Here is a 19,655-nt window from a genome sequence, read left to right as displayed (position 1 = left end):
TAAGAATTGTATTACAAGCTGTAATAGAAGATTATGTATTTCAGATGCATTCATAGGATGGGATCAGAGATTACCTAGCTTCTTAGCAACAGCTCTGTCTTTCTTTGAATCCACCAGGCCGAATCCAATGTCCTCATCCTCAAGATCATCAAGCACCTGGGCGGCAAGCTGCAGGAACAGCAAAGAGTTTATTGTAACATATACGAATCTACATCAGAAACATAGACTACACACAGAGTGTTCAGTCCTTTACTAATTGGAAAAACCTTTAAGAGTAGGCCATTCAGCACTACAGCCATAAAACACAACCACAACCTCTCTCACACGCAATATACTCAAAGCCTAAACGAGACACAAGGCCATCAATGCAAATGCCAAGATTGCTGCCTTTGCACCTTCTAAATCTGTATGAAATAGGACCTAGAGAAAGACAAGAGATCTGACCAATGCAGAGTCTGATCAGGCATGTCAAAGACTGGACACATAGACACAGGTGCAAATGTATGTATGCTGTTGCTCAGGTCAACCACATACATAAACATCAAGAGACAGACCAGTGCACACTATGATTCTCAACACACCATAAGCATGTGACCATTTTATAATTTCAGTTTGTATACACACATGCTTGAAATAAGTGCATAAGTAAACATAATAGTAACATCCATTAGTTACATTAAACTAATAAAAATATCATAAATAACTATTTACCTTCAGGCGGATAACTACAATCTCAGTCGCACTGAAATGTCATTCACTAAACACTGAACTAATACATTTGTATTGAACAGCTGATTATTATATCATATCTAATTCCTCCTCCTGTCAGCTTGATCAAATACCTACATACTTACTCAAATACTTTTTCGTCACACATTTTAAGTCCAATGCAGATGAAAATGGGCAAGGTAGTTCAAAATAGCATCATGGTTTGCTAAATAAAGTAAAACAGATATCCAAAAGGGTGCAAACAAAACAAAACTGCATGCATGGCAAAAACAACCGGACAATGAACTGAATGAACTAAGAAACTTAGTAATACACGAGGATAATGAACTCGAGGATAATGAATACGAGCAGGTGTGCTAATTAATAAAAAAATCTTAAGCTACGTTCAGACTGTCAGTTCAAATACTATTTTTGTGCATATCCGATTGAAATCTGATCAGATTTAGCAAGTGTGAATGACAAAAAAAATCACATGAAATGCAAAATCTTTTTCAAATTGCATTTCTGGAAGTCTGTTTCAGTCTGACTGCTCTTATTGGATGTCTCGTGGTTTGTGTGACTTTCTCATAAGGGAGCCTGGTGGAGCCAGAAGAACAATTGACACAGGTGAAGTCGAGGGGGCGAGCAGCCAAGGCGGACCCGACTGGTCGATGAGCCAAGGTGAGGCTGAGGGCTCCACCTTGAGATGAGGCAGAGCCAGGGAATCGCCACAACACTGAACAGATTCTGGGTGAGGAAACAGGCTTGGTGTTGGACTGAACCAGTGGCGACGAAGACAACTCTATGCTGGACAGGAATAGAGGCGACAAAGACAACTCTGTGTTGAATGGGACTAGTGGTGACGAAGTTAAAACAGAAAAGGTGCAGGGACTAATTAATTACTAGAGAGACTAATAATGATCAGGAACACAGGCAAATTGAGAACATGGAAAGATGAGCAGGGACTAGCAAGGACCCCTTGGAGTCTCAAGGGGTGCTTCTCGATACTCAGATTAATGCTTCCTCATTCCCTCGTTCTTCTTTCCTCCAGGAAAAAAACCCCAGAAACCGATCGAACTCAGCCATCTTTGAAGGGCATCTCAATTCTCCATTTGCACCCCAAGGAGGTGATGAACGAGGAGTGAGAATGCTTCCTGAGGAGTAATGAGCGAGGATACACTTCCCTCGCATCCTAAGGGGGTAGAGCTAGGAAGCGAGGAAAGGAAACCAGCAAGCACAAATTAGAAATGAGAAGTACCCAAAATATCCTCTTCCATTTACTCCAAAAATTCAGAGGCCAGCTGCAGCTCACTCTCAGTGACAAGAGTGTAGGTGGGGCTTTCCTCCATGCACTTGTACTCCACAAGCAGTCCCACAGCAGTGTATCTGGCAATGTATCTCACACTCCATGTGAGCCATGGGAGACGGCTGGCTGCATGGCTCTGGGTCTGGAGTGGGGCTGGTGACATCCTCCTTGGGGCAGATGTTGAAAGCTGATTCATTGTTCACCAGCACCCACTCCAAAAAATGCAAATCTCTTCGAGGAATAAAACCAGGCAGGTGTTCCTTGGATTGTTGGATTGCTCGCTAAGGCTAGTATAATAAAACACACAAAGCGAGTGAGCGAGTGATCGGGAGAGTGCGCAAGGCACATCAGATCTAAATAGTCCTTGGTGTGGTTCTCTAATTATTGCTCTAGTCTGAGTTGGACGGTGGGTAAGTCCACAGTAAGGGGAGGGGAAAAGGAAAAGGATGCAGCAAAAAATCCTTTCTGTTATAGGTCCAGTTTTCTGTCACGGTTTAAGTCCAGTGAAGATGAAGATATAGTTCAAAATAACAGCGTGGTTTATTAAATAAAGCAAAACAGATATCTAAAAGGGTGCAAACACAACTAAATAGTTAGAACAAGCTAGCCAGACCTGGATTGACAGAACTCAAAACTCATTCATTTACAATATGTTTTTGTCACGTGTCAGTGTATGTTTGGACTGTCAGTTTGTGTTTTAATTTGTTCCTGTTTTCCTTTGTTCTTCTCCCACCACTCCTTCGTTTCCATGGTTACCGTCATTATCAGTTCAGTTGTATCACCTGTTTTGTCATCATCGTCATCTGTATCACCTGTGTTCTGTTAATCAGTGTAATCTGTGTTTGTATTTAAGTTCTATCTGTTCTGTCAGTCTTCGTCTGATCTCCGTTACATTTAGTGTGTGTTGCTACCTGTTCTGCTGTCCTATGTTTAATTACATTAAACCTTCGTTTTGGAAAATATATCCTCGTCTCCGTCTGCCTTCCTGCAACCACCCGTGACAGAAGATCGGACCAGCCCATATGGACGACAGGGCTATATTCGTCGCTATTGCTCAAGAGAGCACAGAATTTTTCGCCTTTGTGGTGAACTTCGTTCGTCGAGCCGTCATTAGCCCCCTCGACGATGAAACCCTCAAGCTTTCCACCAGGCCATTGACCTCCGATGGACTGAACTGGAGGAAAAGCCATCAGCAGGTGTTTGGTGAGCGTCGCGTCCCGATCCAGAGAACAACCACCATCACCAGCATCTCGTCCCACCAAGACCGCCCTTCCAGAGTCTCGTCCTGCTGAGACCGCCCTTCCAGAGTCTCTTCCTGCCGAGGCCGCCCTTCCAGAGTCTCTTCCCGCCGAGACCGCCCTTCCAGAGTCTCGTCCCATCGAGACCACCCTTATAGAGCTTCTTCACGTCATGCCTATCGAGCCCTCTGCAAAGATGGCTGCCGCCTCACCGCCTGAGCCCTCGGCAAAGATGGCCGCCGCCTGAGTCCTCAGCCACGATGGTCACCGATGCCACACCACCTGAGCCTTCAGCCAGGATGGCCGCCACCACGTCAGAGCCTGTTCCTGTCCCTAGACCTGTTCCTGCCCCAAGAACTGTTCATGTTCCTAGACCTGTTCCTGCCCTAAGAACTGTTCCTGTTCCCAGACCTCAGTCTGTCCCCAAGCCAGTATCTGTTCCTGAGCCTGTATCTGTTCCCGAGCCTGAACCTGTATCTGTTCTTGAGCCCGAGCCCGAGCCTGTGCCCGAGCCCGAGCCTGTTCCCGAGCCTGAGTCTGTTCCCGAGCCTGAGATGGTTCCTGAGCCTGTTCTTGAACTCCCACCCAGCCTCCCTTTCTCACCTCCTCCCTTCATAATCTCCTCATCCACGCCTCCACTGCTTCCTGTCAGCCCCTCAGCTCACCCTTATTCCACCATCAGGGATGTGGGGTCGCCGCGGGTCTGCCAGTCTCCATCATGGTCGGTGAATCTCCGATCTCCGCGACCAGGACTCCACCTCGGCCCATCGGCCCATTAGCTCTACCTTGGCTCTCACCTCCCTCATCTCCACTGTGGTCCATCAGTCCACCAGCTCCGCCGGGCACCCTCGTCCCTCCAGCCCCGCCTTGGTTGTTCGTCGGCCTGCCCTCGCCTCGGGACTACATTCCTCTGGCTTTGCCTCGTCCCTTCGTCCCTCTGGCTCCGTTGGGCTCCTCACTCCCTCCTGCTCCACCTTGGTCCTCTGTCCCTCCGGCTCCACCGCGGCCTTCTGGATCTCCGCCTGTGCCTCGGTCGCCAGAGCCGTCGGCATCGCCATGTCCCTTGGGATCCTCAGCATCGCCTTGGTTCGTCGGCTCTCCGGCTTCATCCGGATATCCTCTTCCACCTGCACCGCCTCCGTCAGTCGGCCCCCTGGAGTCACCTGCCCTGCCTCCACCATGGCTCCTCCCTCCACCTGCTCCGCACTGGCCCGCCTGCACCGTCTGCTCCACCCTGGTCCCTCCTGCCATCTGTCTGCCCTTCATCCTCCTCCTGAGCCCTGGGTGGGACGTGCCTACTGGGAGGGGGAGTACTGTCACGTGTCAGTTTATGTTTGGACTGTCAGTTTGTGTTTTGATTTGTTCCTGTTTTCCTTTGTCCTTTTCCCGCCACTCCTTCATTTCCATGGTTAACGTCATTATCAGTTCAGTTGTATCACCTGTTTAGTCGTCATCGTCATCTGTATTACCTGTGTTCTGTTAATCAGTGTAATCTGTGTTTGTATTTAAGGTATGTCTGTTCTGTCAGTCTTTGTCCGATCTCCGTTACATTTAGTGTGTGTTGCTACCTGTTCTGCTGTCCTGTGTTTAATTACATTAAACCTTCGTTTTGGAAAATATATCCTCATCTCCATCTGCCTTCCTGCAACCACCCATGACAGTTTTATTAACTGATTGTTTAATTTCATTTTCAGATCCTTACTTATTTTGGCTATTGTATGTTAAATGATCATCTGACTGCCTTTTGTTTCCTAATTGTACATCTGTATTGTGTGTTATTTGTCAAAAGTATGTAAAGTGTTCTTGAGTTATTGAACAGTGCTATATAAATAAAACGTATTATTACTTATTTTAATGTGTTGACTTACATATTAAAGCACATTTAAAATATGTGATTATAATTTAAACTTTAGTGTGTTATTCATTATTACATTTAAAGTTGATATATTTTAAAAGGTTAGTTCACTCAAAACGTCTCAGGTTACGCATGTAACCATGGTTCCCTGAGAAGGGGAATGAGGTGCTGCGTCCCCTGGAGGGAGCTATGGGGAATGTGACCGGTGTCTGAAGCATGAGTCTAAACACATCCCTAAGGTGCACACCAGCAACAAGATCATAGACCGGAGCTTCTCAAGAACGGAGGCCTCAAAAGTGTGACTCTAAAGAGTGGAAGCCTAACTACGTTCATATTCAGGCCAGCTTCCAAGGAGGCTCACAGAGAGCCTAACACTCTGAAGATCTGTTCAAGACAGCCCTGAAGAGTGAAGGCCTCAAACAAGAGGCCTAGCAAACGCTCCAACCCAAGGGCAGTACTGAGAAAGCTCATAAAAAGCTATAAACTCTAACTGACCCGCAAAGCTCCGAAAAAGTGAAGGCCTCAATACAACGACTCTTGTAATGAGAGGAGGCCTGACAACACTCCACATGAAGGTCAGTAGCTAAGGAAGCTCCTAGAGAGCCTAACAATCTGACATACTACCCTACCGCCTAGCCGAGCTCTAGGACCGGAGGCCTCTGTATGACGACTCTCTAAATCGAGAGGAGACTTAACAATGCCCCACACTCAAGACATCTTGCAAGGAGGCTCACAGAGAGCCTACAACCTGCAATTGCTATCCTAGCAGTGCTCTGGGGAGCGGAGGCCTCAATAAGATAACTCTCTCTAGCGAGAGGAGGCCTTAGAATGCCTGCAGTAGCCAAGGAGGCTCACAGAGAGCCTAACAACTTAGCAAACTGCCTGGCCAAGCTCTAGGAGCCGAAGCCTCAACATGACGACTCTCTAAATCGAGAGGAGACCAAACCACGCCCCACAGAGAGCCTAACAACTTAGCAATAGGCTGAGCTCGGAAGATGGAGGCCTTATAATAACGACTCTCTCTCTCTCTCTCTCTCTCTCTCTCTCTCTCTCTCAATGCTACCCCAGGCGTAGCTCTAAGGAGCAATTTCTATAAAAGTAGAAGCCAAGGAGCCTCAAAGGGAGCCTAACAACTTGACAATACTGCCTACTAAAAAGCAGGAGCCTCAAAAGACGATTCTCATAACGAGAAGAAGCCTAACAATGCTCCAGAGCTAAGAGACAGATAAGGAGGCTCAGAGAGCCCAAAACCGCTTCCTGAGGAGGCTCTGTGGAGCCTAATCAACTCGATCCGGATGCAGGTGAAGCTCAAAGAGTGGAGGCTAAAATAACTTTCTATAGCGAGTGGAGGCCCATGGTCCTAAAGACACTGGCCAAGGAGGCTCAAAAGCCTGACAACTCAGCATTACTGCATGGTGGAGCTCTGCGGATGGAGGCCCCCACATGACAACTGTCTAAAGCGAGAGGAGGCCTAGCAACATCCTACACTCAGAACAGCTTACCAAGGACTACTTGATGACGCTTTCTGAGCAGAGCTCTTGGAAGCGGATGCCCAAAAATACTTCCATAAAATAAACAGTCAGGGAGGCTCCCGGAGAGAATAACTACCTGACAGAACTATCAGAACATTAGCTCTGAGAAAGCGAAAACCTGAGCAAAAACACTACTCATAGGTGAGAGGGCATAACACGCTCTAAATAAAGCAGTAACTATGGAGGCTCCAATATCTGAGGAGAATTTTTTTTGTTCTCCCCGATGTTGGACAGGTTTACCCAGAGATGTCTCTCCATAGCTACCATGGATCGACCGATCGCGGCGGCAGTCTAATTTGTGCACGGAGAGCCAAATCTTCAGGGGGGAGCCCCTGGCCCTAGTCGAGCCGGTGAGCTCCACTTGCGAGCCCCACGATTTCAGTCTCTTACTCACCTCAGCTGCAGCGGGTCCTAAACCACGAGGTAGAGATGGCTGTCCTGATTCCCTCGAGAAAAGGGACAAACGGGAGTGAAGCTTCCTCATGGAAAAGTGCTCACAATGCACCAATACAGCCTCCACAAGGATGCCCCTTGCCCAGGCACAAAACGCACATATCATGTGTGTCATCAGATGTCAGGAAACACTGACACTGATGAACACACTTCCTGAAATTCATAGTTCTATTGCTGGCTATAGTTTGCCTATTTAGACACACGCTCAAATAGACAGTCTCCTGAAGACAAGAAAAAGGATGATGTATTTCACAGGTGCCCTTTTCTACTCAAAGTTGCACCAATGGTGACGTCATAGGCTGCCACCTGTCAATGTCATGTTCATTGTCATGTTTAGACTCATGCTCGTAGCGTCCTCTAGGGGATGCAGAGAGAGTTCCCTTTTGAAAGGGAAATGAAAATTGTGTTGTTAATTACTCACCCTCTTGTCATTCCACACCCATAAGACCTTTGTTCATCTTCGGAACACAAATGAAGATATTTTTTTATTAAATAAGAGAGCTTTCTGTCCCTCCACTGGGAGCAACGCAACATACATAAAACAAACAAAGCACTTGCGTCGCTTCATTAAATTGAGGTTTAAACCACTGGAGTCACATGGATTACTTGAATGATGTCATTCCTATCGTTCTGGACCTTGAATGTTTAAGTTGCGTTGTTCCCAATGGAGGGACTGAAAACTCTCTGATTTCATCAAAAATATCTTAATTTGTCTTCCGAAGATGAAAACAATAAATCAGCACACAAATGTCAAAGTTACAGCACTCACAACAAGACACTTGAGCTTCATTCCGCCACATTTTTGCTACATCAGAGTTTGCCCCCATCTTCCTGAATGAAATCAACAAGGCTGTGTTTAACACAGCTCATGATGTAGAGGTTGGGACGTGGTGACAAGCTAGAGGGTGAGCAGCACATTCAAAAATAAATAAATAAGTGGACGGATGCATTAATGGCAGCAGCAGGTCACTTGTCTCTGCCTCACAGGAAGTGCTATCCTGTAAAAACTCACTGCGACATCTCTCACCGGCCACATCCAACACGTCTGAAGGAGCATCATTTGTTCTTTCCATGGTTCTTACAAACTGCTCATTTGTCATAAAACACCTTTAGAGTGGCTCTAGTGAGGGGGGAAGGATGCTATTCAGATATTTTGGATGAAGCTTTAGTGATAAGCCAGACTTGAGAAACACAGAGATAGAGAGAACAGAACAAAACACAATCATTTGAGGGCTTGAACATACCTGGTAGGTCAAGGCGGCAGGGCTTGTTAGCAACTGCAGAGAAAGGTCAGGTGACTTTAGATTTGAGCATAAAATAACTAACAGAGCATAAAATACACTATTCTTGCTCTTAGTCACAGTTAAAGATTTAAAAACTAATTTATTTTAGAAATGAGGAAAATTGCTTTGTACAAGACTCTCTGGACTCCTGCACTTCTGTTCTGTTATTTTGTCTTATCATGCCAACAGATGTTCAGAAACTAATTCAAACAAACAACCCAGGCTCATTGGAAATACGTGACTGCTAAAACGTATAGGCCTACCTACACACACATTTCACTGCAGTTTACAGCTGAAATAAACACAAGTGGGCAGTAAAAAAAACAACCAATTGTATTTATTTTCACACAAAATTATGATTACAGGTACAGATTATCGATAAATAAATGTCAAAATACTAAATAATAGTGCATGATTTGTAAACAGATTTTTTTTTTATGTTTGCACCACACAATAAACTCCATATGTGCACATATGGCAAAAAGAACCCAGATGACCTACTACTTCCGATGAGATTCTGAAGTGTGCATCCGATGGACACTTTACTACCCCAGGAGAGGATTTGTGAATGGCAGTGAAGCACACAACTGACAACATGGCGAATGTAGTACATTTATATTCATACTATATACAGTATGACGTCACCATTGGTGCGACCGTCACCGTACTACATACTTTTTTAGGGCTTGTAAAGTAAGCACTTATTAAGAATAAGCGTTTCTCTTTTTTTTCCCTTAACACATTCTATTGACTATAAGGGACGTTGCACCAACATCTACTAACTCACATTAGAGCGTTAGTCGAGTATTAGTAGACTAGGGTTAGAATTAGAATAAGTTGACATATACTTGCAAAGTTACTTATAGTCAGCAGAATGTCTGTTGGAGGACCATCACAATCAAGAGTTAGCAAATATTAAGCAGACAGTCTACTAATACTCTAATAGGAATTAGTTGACATGTAGTTGCAAAGTTACTTATAGTCAACAGAATGTTCAAAAGGGACCATCAAAATAAAGTGTTCCCAAAATAAAGTACCTACTCAAGAGAGTGTATGATTTCAGATGCAGCCAAGGTGGATAAGCTCGCATCTGCAATGGAGAGAAAAATGATAGCCTTTCTTGTGGATGTGTCACATGAAAAGTGCAGTGATATATGTACCCAGAAAGCACCAAATTGTTCAATGTTCACAAATAGAGAATACATTTTATTTTATTTTTTTAAAGGTATTAAAGGAAAAATAAAATAGTAAAACCATTAAACAATTCTGTTGGATTCTGATAACTATTTGCTTCATAAAATAAATGTTTTGCTGTACTTCTAGCAACAGATTGTTGATGTGAAGTATGCTTATTTGTGAGAATATGACAGCTGAAATGACTCAACTATGATTCATATCTGACAGCATGTGCTCAGACAGAGAAAGAATCTTATAAAACGAGAAAAAAGAAAAAGAAAAAAAGAAACACATTTCTTTTACCCTTAGGTTGTGTTTGGATCATTTTTACCCGTAGAGGATTTTCTTGTACCCGAAAATGCTAGTTCATGTTATGTTCATGTTAGACTTTACTCACCCAGAGTCTAACAACTTCCCAAAAATGTTTTTATACTTTTTGTAATTCTTTGTGTGGTTTCTTCCACATTGTAACAAAAACTACATGCCTAAAAAAAATTGCTTTTAAATCTCTCATTATGCTACGTCATCACCAAATATTGTAACATAATCCACTGGAGGCGAGCTTGAAGAACCCAAGTACATTTTTATTTAAATCCAATGTAAACAAAAAATAAATAAAACTTGACTCGGCAGGACTTGAGTAATCTTGACCAGGCTCACTAACAAAACTCACCGAACAATGAGTTACACGAACATTACTAGACAAAGTAACAATTAAGGCAAACATAAGGTATTAAATACACAAGGACGGATGACTTAACAAGGCCTGTAGACAATCAAGACAATGAACACAAACACATGAGACTTGGGAAGCACATGCCATGATCACATGACGACAAGTGAATCACACTTGCATGTCAAAGGGGAGCATGTCAAAACAAAAGGCTTCACTGTAAAAAATGATCGTAATTTTAACGGTAAAAGACTGTAAAAATGCTACAGTGAAAAACTGTTAATTGGTTAACAGAAAGTTTCCGTACTATATACGGTAAATAACTGTGATAGATCTAACGGTACATTTAATGTAATTTTACTGTAACATACCGTTAAATTTACAGTTTTTGAAAGTGAAAAAACAACTCATTGTATAATTTACAGTGAAAAAACGTAAATTGACATTCCCACAATTCCTTGTGACACTTCGCATTTGATGTATTTTTGTTGAAATAACTATGTTTGTTTCTTCATAATTTCCTTCGTTTTTTCTAATCAGTTATGTACATTAGGGGTTTATGTTACATTTAATGTTGTTAAATTAATGTTTATTGCATTTTTAAAATTTCATGTGTTACCATGATGGTGTTTAATGTTTGTGTGAATGACACTGTGCAGCTTCTATATATATTAGTATTAACTTTCTTGTGGAAGAACTGCTTGTGTTGAGCTTTGATTGATCGTGTGACTCTCATTACTGCTGTGATTGGTGGTTATCAGTGTACAAAACAGATATTAATACTTCAATAGGACGGTAAATTAACATTATATCATATTACTGAAATTTACTGTTATATTTACTGGATTATACTGTAAAATTGACAAATGTTGTTTAGAATAGCACGTACATTTTACAGTTTAAACCAGTAAATATAACAGAACTCCAGTGTGTTATATGCTGGTTTAAACTGTAAAATGTACATGTTATTCGGTAAAAGCAATTACTGTTTTGTTGTATATTTTACGGAATTGTTCTGGTAACCCCAGCTGCCAGTTTTTTTCCGTAAAAACTACGGGATTTTTTTTACAGTGTTGTTTGAGATGAGCAAAATCTGCGCAGAACCGATCACCGGTGATCAGCGCGAGATGCATGCCGGTTAGAAATGTGTCCGACTGCGGTCCGCCTTGCTCTGATGTCATGCTGACGTATGTCAAAAAACTCTCGCGAGCGCAAGGCAGACGTGTCGGATTTTGCAGTCGAGCGCAGTTGCTCTCCACCGACTGCGCTGATCAAAAGCACGATGTGAAACGACCTTCTGACGACACAGCTTAATCAGAGAATGTCTAATAAGGGGAGAACTTCCACTCTCAGTAAACTTCCGGCTTCTGAACTGGTTGCAGTTCCACTCTGGTTCCATATGAGGGCGCTCACAGAATGAATGGAGGTCTATGGAGCTATACCCCTCAAAATCCACTTTTCTCAGGATATAATTTTTTGTCTAGTAATTTGAATGTTGTATTCGAAAGGAGATGCAAAGAAATGACACATTGCTGGGTGTTAGATTTTTTAGAGTCACTTATTTGCTTTAAAAAGTCTTTTAAAATGTCAATGACATCATACACATCGCACAACCAGAGACATGCTTTACGGCAATCCTTCAGTCACTTTGGTGCTTTCGCACTTTCTTTTCTCTCGAGGCATCGACAACACAGCTGACACAAGTAAATACTCGTGCTAGAAGAGTTTTTGTTTTGTTGTTTTAAAAGACCACACCGAAAATACACACACACACACACACACACAATGCCATCAAACGGTATCTCTGTTCGTAATCAGTCTGACCACTGACCAATAAGCATTCATTAGCAGAATGCTAACGTGTTATGGGCAACAACAACTCAACCTGTAAGAAATCGAAAGGACATAAGTACTCGTTCATTCAACTTTCGACCTATAACCCATGTTGAACTTGCAAAACCTACAATCAAATCTGAGATTTATCAATGGCAATTGGGTGAAAGAGACAAATTTAGCCGTCTAGCTCTATAGACTCCCATTCATTTTGCACTCATGGGCGATCGCCCCCAGTGGAACTCTGGTGGAACTACAACCAAAATTCGGTTGTGGCCAGGCTCTCCGTAGACAGGCTCTGGCTTAATGCTGATTGGTTTAAACAACCGTGATGTATTGTTCTCTTAATTTAAAAAAAAAAAAATTTATTTTAAAACTCTGATATCATGTTCTATGTGTATTATGTGTGAATATTCCCAAACAGTGCGATCTCTATGGATTTATGCAATGTAATTTATATATATATATATATATATATATAAAATATTGATAAACACGTATTTGGAATAGAATTAAATAACAAGTAGGCTACTTTGAGTGTCTTGTTCATTATATTTATTTTCATATAAAAGCAACAGAACTTAAATTACATCCAGTTTATTAGCAACACTGCACAAGCATGAATCAAGCGATATCCATATTTGATCTCGCCGGTGTCAGATCTACTGCGAGAAGAACTGTCGGCTTGCCTGTGCTTTTTTCACTCCTCTCCTCACTGCAGCCGCCTACTGTTGCATACATTTCAGGCGAGGCATGGCGCATCTCAAAGAAGCCTAAAACCAAAATTGGTTTACCTTACTTTTCTTTCAATTAGGACAGGTTTTTATTTCTTTTGGAATTGATCGATCATAGGCCTTATTTATCTGAGCTTATGTAGGCTACTTCAGTTTTTGAGTGAAAAAAAGATTATTATATGCTGTGGATTATTTTGTCAATTTTACGTAAAATATGATTTTTTTATTTTTTTTATTTTTTTACTGTTTATCACACTACTGTTATTTTAATGTTTAATCAGGAAATTCAAATGTTCTGAAATACTTTTATTTTGTAGAAAATGGTACAAAGTCATACTTGTGGTGTTCAGGGTAAAAAATGACCAGCCTACAAAAAAATTGTTTATAAATCTCTTTTTATTCTATTTTTGTCACCAAATATTGGATTCGATCTTTTTGTCAAGTTGTTTTCTTTAAATTACGACAGGTTTTGTATTTTTGAAACTGATTGATCGTAGGCCTCATTGATCTGAGCTTATATTGGTAAAAAATGATTGCCCATTGAAAATGAATGGGGGAGTCGAAAATCAGATAAACAATTAGTGTTCAGGAGCGTGTTCATCATGTTCATGTTTACATGTACATGTGGGCTTGTAAAAATAAAGGCCTCAGACCTGTTCATGTGTAGATACATGCATACTTGTGCACCTGGTGCACTATAAGGTAGAATAACTAGAGATTTATAAGGAATTTTTAATTTTTTTTCAGGCCAGTCATTTTTGACTATGAACATCACAAGTGTTATAAGGTTTTCAACACAGCACAAGGGTTAAGCTGATTTAATACCAAAATCACTTGTGACACAAACATGGATGTGTGAAAGAATTGTAAGGTCGAAATTACTGTGTTTTTTTATGCTGAAGAGAAACTGAATTGCCCATGCTAATTTTATCACCGGAACGGTTTATTCCTCTTGTTTGTAATGTTTAACATGTTTAGAGAGGTCTGACCTTCACTTAAGAACTCAGTGATTACAGGAAATCAACAATGAGGAAAATAGTTCATTTAAATATCTAAACCTGCAGCAGAAAAAGCAAATTACATATTTGACCTTTGGCTTCAGAGGTGAGTTCATAATAGCTAGGCTACTTTAACAAATAACAAAAAAGTAGCATGGTGTTTTTTGGAGTTATTTTCTTTTCCCTTTAGTACATGGCAAAATTGAGCAGTAGTCATTAACTGGCTTTGCTTACAAGTGACCATTAAAAACAGTACTGAATTAGTTTTTTTTTTTTTATTGTTCAATCTATTGTTCTTTCTGTCTGTAAGGCCTATAAACCTTCAAACTTCAAGGCATTTTAAATTTTTTATCAAAACTTTCAAACAAGACTTTGTCAAGTCACATATTTCTATATCGCTTTTTACAATACAGAATGTTTTCAAACCAGCTTTATAGTGATAAAAGGAAAAGAATGCAACAAATTTTGTTTTGGCTGCTAAGCAGCTCTAGAAGAAAATAGTGTCATTGTCCAGCTTAAAGGTACAATATGTAAGAATTTTGCATTAAAATATCCCATAATCTCAAGGCCAGTGTTATATATTTTGTTATGTTGATTACTTACAATATCCCAAATGTTTCCAACTATTTTTAAATCGTGAGAAAATTGCGATTTTAACCAAGGAAACGGGGCGTTAGAGCAGGGGGGAGCTGGGAGTCGCCAGTCAATTGCGTCATATCCGCGTTACCCTCGGTTTCCGCTCGTACTGCGTGGAGTCCTGGACAAAGTTGTAGCGTCTATCAAGCAACAAACGTTAGCTTGTTTCGTGCAGTCGTTATGGAACACGTTACCGATTGCAGCTGGTTCTGTCGACAAAGCATGCTTAATTTTATATTTTCCAAATGTAGCATTCGGTAATAGTTATGTTTATGTAGGGAAGTATTATTGCTTTAAATTTGTGACATTGTTTATCATGTCTGGTGTTTATGGCCATGTAAATAAATATAGCATGTGTTATACATAAAGATTAATCAGTATTTTGGCAAATGATGTGGGTATGTTCGAATGTACTTTTACAACAATTGTTTAGAACACGTAAAACTGCGCCGCGTTATCACAACAATGAATTCGACATACAGTAACATCTATGATAACCAATTTAGTATTAAACCTTACTTTTCTTGCGGTTAATTCATTTTAATGAAATAAAAGAGTGATGAGGTTCAAGAGTCAGGAAGGAAGAAGACAGGGGTCGGCGTGACTGGGACTCGTACTTTATTAAAATAAAACAAAACAAACAAAAGTCGCGCACAACGCGCATTCACCGTGGCAACCGCGACGGCACAAAACAGTTCAAAAATGAGAGCTCGGATACACCGGTTTTCTTTCTCTGCGTCCAATTCTCTCTCGTTCCAGCGCGCGGCTTATAAGCGGTCTCTCCACGCCGATCACTGCAATAAGACACAGGTGTTCGTCATTTGCACTTGACCTACTTGCGTCCCGCTCGTCTCGTTTCTCTCTCTCTCTCCCATTACAGACCGCGCTGAACCACGCCCCCCTCGCCACAAAAAGCATGTCATTATAAAAATAAAACTTTTTCGATTCCCGTCTGACTGATTTACATCCACGGTGGAGTTTAAAACGACAGTTCCCATCATTCCACGCTCCTTCACATCGTCATCAAGCTACGCTGTTGTTGTTGTTTGGAATGTAGCGCCCTCTAGTGGCAAAAAATTCTTGCATATTGTACCTTTAAGTAAGTTCAGTGTTGATTAATTTCTGTTGTAATAAGTTAGTAATTTAGTACATTTATCTATACAGCATCTCTGGAGAAAACAGTGATGTCATCGTCCAGCTCAAATCATACAGTTCACATACAATGGTGTCAATGCAGGCAGATCGGTCCATGTACTTTTTGATCATTTCATTTCCTGTTTGTAATGGAATAACGAGAAATGAAAACCAGTTTGTTTATTTCATTTGCACACGTGGGCAGCGCTGAAACACCCCTTTCATCTGATTGGTCAAAACGCTCCGCCTTCAGTAGGCTATGAGCTTTTCTTTCTGTCAGGCAGAATAAGAGTCAGTACGAGTGCGGCACTGACAAATGCACTTAAATAAAATAATGTCTGAAACCACCACTCACTGTTAACTACGCACAATATCTGAAGCAGAAATATGTTGCTGGTCACGTAATTCGTGCTGCTGCAACTTGCAAGCGACCCCATTATTGTGAACCACAGTAGGCTATATGGCAGATTATTTTAGCATGATGTATTTCCCATTGATAAATACAGTGCTAATAGTTCCGTCACTTTGGAATAAAAATCAATAATAGGCTGAACTGTACCATGATAATATGTACTTGACATTTACCACTCTCGTCTTATTTACATCAAAAGGCAGGTAGGCGTGTGTGACATATATGTAGGCTATAAATAATTTTGAAAATTGAATAGAAATAAAGTTTTTGAATGAAATTTATGACTGTAAGCATGTGTAGCCTACTCAGTTCACAGGAAAAGAAAGAGACAGAAAAGAGAGAAGCTAGAATCAGTGAACGCACATGATAAAATTACCAGGTTTGGGATTAATTAAAATCATGTCGGTTGAAGAGCACGGCATATAATATGTTGGCTTTATTATCTGAGCAATGAAGGCCGTAATACTTAATGCTGTCCACTAGAGGGGGTGACAGGATAATAACTCTTTTCTATTGTCTTTTGCATCAGTTTAAATGACAAATACATGCATGAATTTCATTCATAAATAAGCCATATCTGTGTATCCACTCTCTAGTTTATTTTAAGATATTGTTATTCACACTGGTTTTTGCATTTAATGTTTGTCCATCTGGAACTTTTATTTGTCATGAGCTCTATATTTTAAAATAGCCTACTAGAAAAAATATGATTCAACAACACAAACTCTGTTTTTACCCGGCAAATTTGTTTTCCTTTCAAGTAGGCAATAGCCTACAAGTTATCCTGCTTTTTGCCATGGCTTGCCATACTGCCCAGAATAAACAATATTTTCTCCACACGAGATATTTAAAAACTCTGCATGTAGTTTTTGTGAAGACGAGCGCATATCTTACAAAGGTTCCAGTTATGTTTAGTCTATTGTAGTTTGTAATGCTTGTTATATTCCTAAATGTATACAGGCCTAACACATTTAAAGGGCCCCTATTATGGATTTTTGAAAATTACCTTTCATGTATTGTGTAACATAGCTCTAAGTGAATGAAAACATCCTGCAAAGTTTTAAATCTGAAAGTGCACCATATATAAAGTTATTGTCTTTCAAAAGTGGACTCTGAGTCAGTTAAATGAATTGTTTTTCAAACGAGTCATAAGCCGTTTCGTTGTGACATTGAAACATTAGCATATTGCCTGCCCACTTATTGCGTGCACAGACACCAGGGAAAACTTGAACCTCAAACCTGCAGTTCTACTTGCATCATGTCACGCACCTACAATGTGAAGACAAAGCCAGTTTTTTTTTCACTCCCCAAGGACGAGCATGTGAAGAATCAGTGATTAAAATTCATCTTTACCATGATATCACAGCAGTATAATCCTAAACTTTTGCTGTGTTCCCTTTATTTCACTGACGACTGCTTCTCAAATCTCGGAGTTCAATGCAGGATTCGCAAACCGCTTGCTCTTTAAAGATGGTGTTCAAAATACTTAGTTTTGAGTTTTATATTGTGTAGGTTTCCTGCTAACTGGCTAACTCACGTTATCACTGTCTTACTTAAATACTTCTGCTAATCAGCTGTGGGCCACTATTACCTATAACTGTGTCTATAAATGCAGATTGTCTGTCATTCTCACTACTTTGAGGAAAGGTTAAGTATAGAGCAAGATTTGTTTTACCAATGTTTATGTTACATCAGTCATTCACGCTAGAGCTCGGCTAATGTATACATTGCATAAATGCACTCTTATTGATACAGTTTCCATGTGTTCACCGCAATATATTACAAAAATACTCTGTAAATAAATTAGTACAAGTAAAATAATCGGTTTGTTGATGGACATGCACTTGTTAATGCTGACGGTGAGGAATTACAGTTGCAACATCTCATAATGTACCTCAAACTGAGTAGTGTATCACTGAGAAACATCCTGCTCGTGTCGTCCTTACGATGGAGGTTTGGGTTGAATAACTAGTTCTTCCATAATAACCAGTGTTTCATCATTGGACTCGCGCTCGCATTGATATGGTAAAATCTACGTCATTTTTTCGTTACTGTCTTTAGTTTACGGTGTAGGAAGCCTCGGGACAGCTTTTTTGTTTTTGCGCACTGCACGCGGTAAACCAATCACAACAGACTGAGCTGTCTGGCCAATCAGAGCAGAGTATCTTGCGGAAAGGAGGGATTTAGCCAATAGAATCTGTTGTTTGAGAATCATTGAAAATGTGGTGATGTGCAAATGTATATTATGAGGAAATTAAAGACGGAACTATTTGCACTGTATGTATCAATGGGAAATGCATCATACTAAAATAATCTGGCATATACTGTGGTTCACATTAATGGGGTCGCTTGCAAGTCGCAGCAGCACGAATTACATGACCAGCAACATATTTCTGCTTCAGATATTGTGCGTAGTTAACAGTGAGTGGTGGTTTCAGACATTATTTTATTAAAGTGCATTTTTCAGTACCACACTCGTACTGACTCTTATTCTGCCTGACAGAAAGAAAAGCTAGTAGCCTACTGAAGGCGGAGCGTTTTGACCAATCAGATGAAAGGGGTGTTTCAGCGCCGCCCACGTGTGCAAATGAAATATCGAACCCATAAACCGATTTGTAAACCACAAACGAAAAGCCAAAATCGAATTTTTCGTTTTTTAAACTAAACTAAAAACGAATAAACGAGCTGGTTTTCATTTCTCGTAATTCCATTCCAAACAGGAAAGGAAATGATCAAAACGTATACGGACCCAGATCAATAATATTGTTGAATATTAAGTGTCCCCAACTAAGCAAGCCGAATAGTGCATGATCATGATTCAGGCTGCATTAAAGGTCAGAAGTCAGATTGGATCGGAACATTCCAAATATTTATCCAGTTCCATCTGGTTTAAGATCACGCTGGTATGGAGATGGGTTTGTTGAGGATCTGTGCCACTGGCTGTTGTGTCGATGAGACCTTTACAGGGGATAATCTAGTTGACACAATCTCTACTGGCACTTCAGGGCTGTCATTATTCAGTTCAATGTTGATTCAGTATTACTGAATATTAATATTAACTTCATCAATCCAACATTCAAAATGTGTCTTGGCTGACATTACTTTTTCTAGTTAAATTTATGTGAATTCCTTTGAATTCCAAATAAATTCCTTTTAAATGGCTGCTGAGAGCTAAAATGTGCAGCTACTGTTTGTAATTTCTTCTGTTGCGATGCACAATACATTTTCTTGGTATTTTTATGAGTGTCTTGGTTTGGGCTGGTGGCTCAGCGAGTGGCACATTCACCACTGACTCATCACCACTGAGCTCGCAGATGCTTTCATCACACTAAACAACAGTGCCTGTTTTTGTCCCCTATAATCCAGCATCTTCCACCCTCCAAAACCTGCACAAACCACAATGGGACTTTCTGACTGCAGCTTGCTGTTTATGTGGACAGCAAAAGGCCAATAGAAAAGAATGATGCTTTTCATTTGATAAACCTAAAATTTAGTATCAACAGTTTAGTGAAGCCTAATTTTCTATCTTGCCATTTGAAATCATAAGGGAAATATGAAACAGCTATGATTACAGAGCAAGATTATTAAAATCATAACTACAATCCTAAAGGCACCAATACAATATCTAATGTAAATATTTTTCTCTTTCTTATTCTCTTCCGCCAACCACTAATGTCTTTGTTT

At 40.7% G+C, this 19,655-nt stretch overlaps 1 protein-coding gene across 8 annotated transcripts in view; it reads right to left on the bottom strand.

Annotated features, from left to right (window-relative positions):
• Positions 1 to 19,655, bottom strand: part of casq1b (calsequestrin 1b) — a 60,936-nt gene that overhangs the window by 14,670 nt on the left and 26,611 nt on the right. For 4 of the 8 annotated variants that reach the window (XM_084404926.1, XM_084404930.1, XM_084404927.1 and 1 more), the window contains exons 2-3: positions 8,337 to 8,369; positions 75 to 168 (exon numbers count right to left, since the gene is read on the bottom strand). In XM_084404926.1, coding sequence (XP_084261052.1) covers positions 75 to 168; positions 8,337 to 8,369 — 127 coding nt within the window. The remainder of the gene's footprint in view (positions 1 to 74; positions 169 to 8,336; positions 8,370 to 19,655) is intronic. The other 4 variants (XM_084404928.1, XM_084404929.1, XM_084404932.1 and 1 more) reach the window with 1 other exon arrangement.

Source organism: Rutilus rutilus, assembly GCF_951802725.1.
Source record: "Rutilus rutilus genome assembly, chromosome: 3".
Classification (NCBI taxonomy): Eukaryota; Metazoa; Chordata; class Actinopteri; order Cypriniformes; family Leuciscidae; genus Rutilus; species Rutilus rutilus.
This window is presented reverse-complemented; position numbering and strand designations above follow the sequence as displayed.